The 10,208-nt window shown below is 38.6% G+C and overlaps 1 protein-coding gene across 3 annotated transcripts in view; it reads right to left on the bottom strand.

Moving 5' to 3' along the window:
• Window positions 1-5,733: 5,733 nt before the first annotated feature.
• rbl2 (retinoblastoma-like 2 (p130)) overlaps window positions 5,734-10,208 on the bottom strand; it is a 37,899-nt gene continuing 33,424 nt past the window's right edge. For 2 of the 3 annotated variants that reach the window (XM_079603619.1, XM_079603620.1), the window contains 3 exons: window positions 8,748-8,962; window positions 6,135-6,299; window positions 5,734-6,053 (listed from right to left, as the gene is read on the bottom strand). In XM_079603619.1, coding sequence (XP_079459745.1) covers window positions 5,880-6,053; window positions 6,135-6,299; window positions 8,748-8,962 — 554 coding nt within the window. In that variant the 3' untranslated portion in view covers window positions 5,734-5,879. The remainder of the gene's footprint in view (window positions 6,054-6,134; window positions 6,300-8,747; window positions 8,963-10,208) is intronic. The other variant, XR_013796504.1, reaches the window with a different exon arrangement.

Genomic DNA, 10,208 nt, shown 5'->3' with positions numbered 1-10,208 from the left:
CGTATTACGTGACGTCACGAACGCGCATCACAGAACAGAGCAAGGCGAGCATTTGTGCTTATAAAACTTAAACTTTTTTATTTATTTTTGAAATGAGCGAGCGTTTCGCTAGATAAGACCCAGAGCAAGGCGAGCATTTGTGCTTATAAAACTTAAATTCATCGTCTGGTGTCGTTTAAAGCCCGTTGAAGCGGCGCTGACACTGTCATCTGGACCTTGAACCGTTTGAGGCCCATTGACGTCCATTATATGGAGAAATGTTTTCATCAAAAACCTTAATTTCTTTTCGACTGAAGAAAGAAAGACATGGACATCTTGGATGACATCGGGGTGAGTAAATTATCAGCAAAAGTTTATTTTTAAAGTGAACTAATCCTTTAAGGACACTTTTCACCCTGGGTGATGTTTCATATCTGTTTTTTTTAAGCGTATATTTTTTAATTGAGTTTAAATAAGTACATTTTACTTAGTTGTAGGGTTTAAATAATTTTTACAAAAATAAAATAAAAAGTTAAATAAGCAGATGTACATTTGATTACATGTAATCAAACATGTTAAGTAATGCACTCTGAGCACCTATTGATTGGACTAACCGACGGATGATTATTCTTGCGTTATTCTGCAACGACCAATCAAACACTGCCTTAATGCTTTCCTCATTAAATATTCATGAGCTGTGTATAGGTAAACTTAAAGCGCTGTGTTCGCCAGTGGAAAAACGGCTAAATATGTCGAATGATGGCGGTAAAAACAACACGATCTCATGGGAGTGTGCCCTCTCAAAAATGCTGGGTTGTTTCAACACAATTTTGGGTGAAATATGGACAAACCCAGCCTTTGGCTTAAATTTTTACATTACATTTTTAACCCAAAGTTTGGGTTTGTCCATATTTTACCCAACAATTGGGTTGAAACAACCCAGCATTTTTTAGAGTGTGTGTATCTATACGACGAATGACATTTCTCGTGCCATTTATAAGTTTTTGCCTATAAAAAATAGTTTTAGCGTGCATACGATACGCACTTTATGGCGTGTAATGCCTGCGCACGCACTCTCCACCCCTAATCCTCCCGTGCTAATCCTACCCAAGGGTTTTCAGTGCCTATCGTATCAGTTGTCTGTAAATTGTTAAATTTACATATCATGAAGTTAAGACACGTCGCGTGCTGTGATTGAGTCATTGTTATCAACCGTGTACATGTTTGAATAAGACGTAGTGTGAAATCTTGATTACAATCTAAAACACTGGACAAAGTAACACAAGGAAAGCTGGTGATTAATTGGCAAACATTGTTGTTCTCAGACGTTAGACTTTATTTAGGCTATCCCTTATCTGTGAGTGGGGTTTCAATATTAAATTCATGAGTAATGCTGACTCATGTAAGATGATTCAGGTCGTCTGGCTCCAGCTCACTGCTGGTTATTGTGTTATTTGTATGATCACTTTAGTGTGCTCTAGATACTATAACCCTGCGGTATCTGACCCCGGGCCCCAGGACAGACTGTCTGCTTCACATGCTTTTGAAGTTGGTGACACATGTGGCATCAGTCCACCCTCCTGCCCTATTCGGGGCATAAAACACAAGAGCATATCCTGTCCAAGTCTATTGTCATCTTCCTACCAGCAGATTGCGGACTTTCATATTGTAAATTTCATGTTTAAAAGCAGCACTTGAACAACGTTTTATTTAAAGTCCCCTTGTAGTCAATCATATCACTCATAACTCATCTTTGATCACCAATATGACATATGTAAATGTTTTTTCCTAAGAAAAAAATGCCTTAAAATATCTTGATTGCAACTCTCTTGCCTCATTTAGTATGCGCGGATATATGAATATGCAAATTAGCCCCGCCTTTTATTTTGTCAATTTTTGTTGTGCTGCTACAACTGACTTAAATTTAGAAAATAACTATGCATTTGCTATATTTTGTCTACATATCTATAACATATCATGAATTACACCAAAGTTTGATTACGCTAGAAGCATCTGCAAAAGTCATGAAGGCGTGTGTAAAAGTGGAGAACACAACTCTAGCGCTCCATCTGCTGGTGAAAGTGTGTTAAACAACACCACACACTTATTTCCTCAACTTTCAAGGCCAATATTGCGGAATTGGAAAAGTGCAAATTTATCATATTTGGAAGCCATAATGTTCAAAACTTAATAAGCTTAAATAGCAAATTATCTGTTTATTATTTAGGCGATTTACGACAAATTGGATAATGTGATCAGTCTTTTAACAACTAATAATAATAAAATAAAAACGATGATTTTGTATGTGAATTTGTCATAATTAGTGTCTTTAAGATTGCTGTCGTCTGTGTGATTCTCAGATGCTGTAGCTTCATTTGGCTCGATTATCGTTGGGAAAATAATAATAATAATAATGTTACATTGTTTATTCAACATGCACTTGTTTATTGAATCTCACTAGCAGTGTTGTTATTAATAACAAAAAGTAAAAATACTGAAAATATATTCTGTGGTTGAAATAAAGCTGATATAAAATATAAATATTTGATGAAAAAACTTGGCAGATATTAGATAACATTTCTAGATCAAATATTAGATAAAAAAACTTGGCCTTGGTAACTAAAAATGACTAAACTAAACACTAAAATGTAAAAATAAAAGCTAATTGAAAATATGAATAAATACTATAATAGTATATAAATAATTATATGACATTACACTTGTAATGTCATATTTATGTAATTTCTTAGTCAAATTCCCGAATACCGTTACAGGATCACTGCATTGGTGGAAACTAGAATACCACAACTTGAGGTCTTTTTTAATGATTATTTTATTAATGTTGGATCATAATTTAATGCTGGGCTGCTGTGTTAGAGTAAAGCACACAGATTATCAGAAAAGGCAAAGGGTTCAGGAGAAAAGGCACTTGCAACAAACACACATCTTTTTTCCAGAAATGAGGGAAGGAAACATTTTCTCACGTTTACAAGCATAAAAAAAAAAAAAAAAAAAAAAAAAACTCCTTTCAGAACTGAGAAGGAAATATGACTTTATGAATCTAAAACATGCAGAGAACAAAATAAATATGACGTCCAGCACTCACCATCTACTGTTAACACGATCGCTACCTGATGATGTTCTTCGTCTAAGGTTAGAAAAATATCATAAATATATAAACCAGCAAAACCACAGACACACACATCTCTTGACACTATACATTATAAAACTCTTTATGAAAAATAACTCTTTATAAAACACACACGATAAACTCAGAGCCAGATTTGCCGTTGTTAAGTGCTTCACATCTCCTTCAGTCACATGACACATCCGAGCATTAAGTCTATGTCTACAAAATACTCTTCTAGCTTTAAAAATATCATTGGTGGATCGTGGCTGATCATTTCCATTATTTTTAGCCAATTTGTTGATGAAAATTGGCTTTAAATGAATATTTCACCCAAAAATAAAGTCGTCATGTTTCGACTCACCCACATGTTGTTCTAATCCCATAATTACATTTTTTGAACAAAGAATTTGATATTTTGATGAATCTTCACACAGCTGTTTTCTAAAGGATTTCGTTTTTCATGACATGCGGATATTGTGGCCGTGAATTAAGAATGATTTCTGATTATTATTATTATTAATTCCTCATTTTAGCAAACCGGAGAACAGGCCTCATTGCATCTGCTTGCTGGAGAGCAGTGACTGACGGCCATATATATGGACTTTTAAGGTCATTGACTAACATATTTATCTGTATTATTGGGTGTGATAGAATTGGTTAACATGGTTTAATGTAAAAAAACACATTATTTTTCACATTCTGTGCATTATTGCATCTCTTCTGTTCCCAGTCTCTCTGAAACGCACTGATTTCAACAAAGCCCCTCCTTTGAGTGCTCTGATTGGCCAGCCGACCCAGTGCGTTGTGATTGGCCGAACACCTCGAGCTCGTGTCGGAAACGTAACGCCCCTTCTAAAGCAACTGTAAACACACAATAATCTCGTCAGTTTTACAGTGTCAGTTCGAACCCTAATGCTCAAAATAATGAATTGGTTTTGAGTAGAGCCAACTCAAATTATACAAATTAGTTCCAGTTAAATTAACTTTTATGAGTATTTAGAACTTTATTTTTCTTTTGAGTTCACAAAACTGACACATTTTAAGTTGAATTGTTCCATTGTTTTGAGTTTTATGAACTTGTTTCTTTTAATTTAGACAAACTTAAATTTAAATGAAACGGGGCTGGGATTTCTATTTCCCAGCATGCTTTGCCATGACACTCAAAAGGGGGAGTAAATGCTATTTTTGTGCCAGATTAATATTAAGTGGGAGATTTATTAGTGTGTGTGTGTGTGTGTGTGTGTGGGGGGGGGGGGGGGGTACCACCATCATGGTAACGAGTGAGCTTGGTTTGAGAACAGTGTATGTTAAATGTTTTATATTGCTGTACTCGTTCAGCTAGTGCTAATGCTAATGCTGCCAAAGCATTGCGTACACCAGTTAGCAAGATAGCATTTATTGAATTACCTGTTTAAAGCAAGCCGAGTTTCCACTTTTATAAAAATAATTACGCTGAGATTACATGATAATCTGAAATTGTGTGTGTATTATCACTCTAATATATTTTAAGTTAAGAGCAATTAAAATGTATGAGTACAAAATACAAATGTGCACGTTCTGCTTCCCTAATCATTACATTTCTTAACTTAAAAAAGTAGATTTTTGTTGAAAGTTGAAATTATTTGAGTTTTGCCAACTTATCCGGGTTTACAGTGCAGCACTCTTAGTATATAGCCTGTGTTGTACTCGCTCAGGTTCAGGAAGTGTCCTCTGTAAAATGTGCCGTGCACAAGCAAACTGTTGAGTTTCACGTCTCAGGAACAGCGTTATAAACGTCTTATGCGTTTTGTCCGTTCCTTTACTTGACAACAGCGTTCGAGGGCCTGAGAACGCAAACCTTTGAAAACGATACCGTTATCGTCTCTGTGTAAATGACAAAAACATGAATTTGTGTAAACGGTGACATATTACGCGTATTACATGTTCAGTCTATAGTGCGTAGTGTTTCTTTACAAAGTGACATCGCCATCTACTGGCCTGGCATGCACAAAAAAGTGTCTTTTGTGTCCAAACACACACATTGCAACACTATTCACCTCGGCTTCTTTCTTTGCGTACGCCTTTGCTAATTATGCTAATTAGCTAATTATGCATTATGCTAATATTTCACATTGTGACGTTGATGACGTGATATCTGGACTTCGATCGAGGTGTTTTAAGCAGGTCTGCAGACGACACATCACACACTAAAGGAAAATAAAACATTAAAAAGCATCATGTGACCCCTTTAATGTCCAAATGTTACTGAGAAAACGTTTAGATGTCAATGTGTATGTGCGACGGACATCGGTTATGCTCATCTTTTCTCGCTCCTTTAAAGGCATCTTGAGTAAAATATCCCTATATTTAGCAAAGCACACACTAAAGACCTGGACCGGACGCGATGTGACCCGTTCCACAGATTACAGAAGTGTGTGTAGTTCGTAGTTAGCACTGAACTAAATTAAAACGAGGGAAAAAACAACATGGCCACGATTTACCTAAAATAAGGGAATTAATTAATTGAAAGTGAGCTCGAATTAATAAGTCATGGGAATTAATTATAAATTCAATGCCACAGTATCTTTTATTGAGCATGTCGAGGCTCAATAGGATATTCCAGAGTTGTTTGGATTTGTATTTTTTGTGTGTGGTTCACATAGAAAGTAGCGAAACAGATTGAGTGATTTTGGTGCGAGGTGAACTATTCCTTTAAGTATAAACTGCATGTGTGAGTGTCTTTGGGTAAATGAGCCTGGTGTGTGTGTGTGTGTGTGTGGGGGGGGGGGGATCAGTGTGAGGAGCTGCGGTCGTTGGCCACGTCCTGCAGGCGCCGGAGCAGCGCCGTCTGGTTCTCCTGGCACAGCCGCTTGGCGGGCGACTGATGCTCCTCCTCCAGGCCGATGCTGCGCTTCTTGGTGGGCGTCTCGCCCGTGCGGATCATCACGTTGATCTCGCGGAGCCGCTGCGAGATAAAGGGATAGAGTGTTTAAGAACTGCATTTTGATGAAACTGAACCGTTTTTACAGGGACGTTTGGTTCTCACGTTAGATGGACTGGAGCTGACGCTGTAGAAGATCTTGTCGCGTGGAGAAAGCGCGCTGCCGGTCTTGTGTGGAGAGATGTAGATGGAGTGATTGTGGGACAGGAGGACCCGGCGAGGAGAGCCGATGCGGAGAGAGGGATACGGACAGAGGGGAGGAGCTTCAGCCTGCACACACACACACACACACACACACACACACACATTTATAAAACGGTTAGTTCCAATCCTTGATTCTGATTGGTCAATAGCTGTGTTTTATTCATGATAAAACACTGCTATGACCGCTTCACCCAACGGTTCTATGTATTACTACACAACACCCCTAGCAACCGCTCTTAGCAACGCAAACACGTTCATTGAAGCTATAGTAGAGTATTGTGAGAGATCGAGTAAGTGAGTTTACAGTAGATATAGCATTTTCCTTCAGGTCAGTCCTATATATTCATAATAAAAAAAATCCGTTTGAATGTCCGCTGCGATATATCTTGTCCTTTTTTAACAGTTAAGGGGTTTCCTCGTGCCCATAGTCATCTGTCAGTGTCGTCTTCCTTCTCCGTGATCACAAGTTTGAGTCATTTCAATGTAAAAGTCTTCTCTACTGACTGACTCACTCATAAAGACAGTCTTTGTCTCCATCTATTGGCGAAATAATGTATAAACTTCTGCTGCTGTTTACAGTCAGGGACTATTTTTTCCAGCGGAAGGAAGGCTTTTACTGATTTTACTTCATGAAAGTTGCATAGAAACATATTTTTCGGCTTTAATATTTGCATTGTGTGGTAACCGTTTTAAAAAAGCAATAAGGTACTCGAGGCAAGTGCTGTATCGTGAATAAGTCTTCGCGTCGTGAGTAACAACGCCCTTCAGTCGTGACTTATTCACGATACACCACAGCCTCTCGTACCTTATTGCTTACATATATATATATATTAGGGCTGTCGATTTAACGTGTTAACTTCATTAATTAGTAACGAAAAAATAACATGAATAAAATGATTAAAAAAAAAAACACAACCTGTAAAGCCAGAGCAGAAGTGTTGTGCGTCTCCAACAACACACAGTGGTGTTTCGTTTCTGAATGAATACACGTTTCGAGCGAATCAATCGAGTAAACCAATGATTCAATGACCCAGTCGTGAAGAGGCGACTTACACACTGAGTTTCGATTTCTGAATGAATCAGCCGTTCAAATTAACAAATGAATGAAGGACTCACTCATTTACCGCCGCCAACTGCCAGTTTTAGATTCTTATTTACAGTATCATTTCATAAAAAAAAATATTAAAAATATCATATTTTGGGGATTGTTTGCCCAAAGATTTACTCACCCTCATGTTGTTTCAAACCTGTATGACTTTCTTTCTTTTTGCGTTACAATAAAGAAGATATTTTGCAGAATTTTGGTAGCCAAACTGTTTTGATCTGTAAATATATCTAAATACCAATTCAGGCGCAGAAGTGTATGTGTAATAAATTAATTTATACCATGGTCTGGATGAATACTCGATTCTGATTGGCTGCAGGGTGTTCATTAAAAAGTGATGTAGGACACCCAGTAAAGGAGTTCTAAAACCGTTAGATTTTGATTGTAAAACTAATTAAAATATAAACGAATGTTTTAAAAATGTGTTATTTGGCAAAGTGAACATGGTATAAGCGGGTTAATGTCCTTCCAGGTGTCCATTGTCAGGTATTAATGGACTTCCGCTGCGCCTCGGATGGTTCACGCCTCGCCGTCGTCCATTAAAACCTCACAATGGACACCTCGTCGGGCATTAACCCTTACGTGATGTCTATTTGATTCTTTTCTCACTTAACATGAATTACTTTAAGTCATATATATATAGGCATGTATAGGCCAGAAGTGCAACTGCACTAGATTTCTATATTTTCTGAAGAAAAATTGTCTGTAAAAAGCTTTGCACAAGGATGCAACTGTGTTGTGGGTGGTTGCCAGGGTGTTGCTATACAGTTTTACAGTAGTTGTGGGTGGTTGCCAGGGTGTTGCTATGCAGTTTTAAAGTAGTTGTGGGTGGTTGCCAGGGTGTTGCTATACAGTTTTACAGTAGTTGTGGGTGGTTGCCAGGGTGTTGCTATACAGTTTTAAAGTAGTTGTGGGTGGTTGTCAGAGTGTTGCTAGGCTCTTCTGGGGTGCGTTTCCCACACAACGACTTAACTCGCTGCTTGACCACCATAGTTCGATGCATCATTGGAGAAATAAACAAGCTAGTTGCGACTGTTTCTATAAACCGTAGTCACGTGGTCACACCTCCATCATTTGAACCACTGTCGTTAATGATGTCCCGCAGGATGTGATTGGTCAAGCTCAATCTTTTGTGGCGTCCGGTGTAGACACACTAAAAACTAAACTAGGCCGAGAGCTGTATAGAACCACACAGGTTTGTGATGTTGGCTGGAACTATAGAAATCCAGAATCGTTGAACGATGTTCATAACAATGTAACTCGCGACCATAGTCGGCACACAATGCTTTTGGGAAAGGCACCCCTGAGTAATTGCTAGGTTCTGATTGGTTTACAGGCTGTTGCTATGTGGTTGCTAGGCAGTTATTTGTAGTTACTAGCAGTGTTGCAGTACTTGAGCCAATAGTTACCCCATTTTTGGGTGAGTTGCTGGAGTAACGCAGAGCAAACGGCTTGATCTGTTTGATGTAGACGTGGTTGTAGAAGCGTATGAGGTCTCCCCTCTCCTCGTCCGTCTCCTGGGGGCCCCCGGGGGCCCGGGTCGGGGTGGAGGGGGCGCTGCTGGGCTGGGGAATGGGGAGCGTGCTGCTGGAGCGCATGGACACCGGACTGCTCTCACCGCTGGCTGCACAGCAGAGAACTGGACGTCACTTTTTAACAATCACAATCCATTCAAAATCTGCATACGATTTTAGCATTTCCAGGTCTGTTTGGATGTCGCAGTACTCCAGTCCGGACAAGACCAGAATCAGACTCCAGTCCGGACAAGACCAGAATCAGACTCGAGTCCCAGTCCAAGAACATATTTTCTATGACTAGTTGACAGTGTTGTGTGTAACGTAACTACTTTTTCGGGTAAAAAGTAGTGTAACGCGCTACTACTGAAAATTTGGTAAATTCGCCACAATGTTACTTTTCCCAGGAACAGATTTGACTGTGACACTGTCTTCTCAGCTGCGCGATTGCAATAGTCACAAGCTCCACATGGTCTACGTGACAGACTGGAAGCAGAGCAGTCAATTCACTGCGCAAACCAAAAGTAATACTACCCACCGGATGAAAACGGGTTGGCATTTAAAACACCAAATATTAAGGATTGGCATATCAAGCAAAAATAATATTCGATGATTGTTCGAAAATCTTACCTCTCCCCCACATGCTCACCGGTAAGACGGCGTTCACTCAAATCCCTCCGACATTACATTTCTCTGTACTGTAGGCTAATAGGCCTACGTGTTGTAGACTAGTCATTTAATTTTTATGTTTAAATAAAATATATATTTTTTTTAATTTAATCTATGTTGATTATATGAAAAGTGAAAAGCATGAGTAAGATTATAAGATGCGCAATCGGGAGACAAATGGAGTGGGCAGACATGATGTTGACCACTTCATTAAGTCTGTTTTTGTAGAAAGCCTTTCTTTAAAGTTAATTTAATTTTGTATTAATTGTATATTAATTTTAATTAATGTTTCATCAACCAATTGCCTGGATTTAATAAATAAGAAGTAAATATAGCAGGCAATATAATCTGGACTTCTCAGGAGCTCCGCGCCGGCGCGTGAACTGGAGCTCGCCTCATAAATGAACCCAAACTCAGCGTATAAGCTTTGCCTCAAATACCTGAGAGATATACAGCAAGCTTGAAATGTGTACTTTTAAACAAAACTTCAAAACGAAAGAAAAAAGACTCTGCTTATGTAATCCGTATGAAATGTGCATTTCTCTCTGGCGCGTTCACTACTGCGAAGATCGCGAGTCAGCGTCAACTTCATCTTTGCAACCGACACTGACAGAAAACACTTGTTTATTAATAAACAATTGAAAAGTCTCCTTGCTATATTTGACATATTCATAATCATTACTTTTG

The sequence above is a fragment of the Phoxinus phoxinus genome, assembly GCF_949152265.1.
Source record: "Phoxinus phoxinus genome assembly, chromosome: 25".
Classification (NCBI taxonomy): Eukaryota; Metazoa; Chordata; class Actinopteri; order Cypriniformes; family Leuciscidae; genus Phoxinus; species Phoxinus phoxinus.
This window is presented reverse-complemented; position numbering and strand designations above follow the sequence as displayed.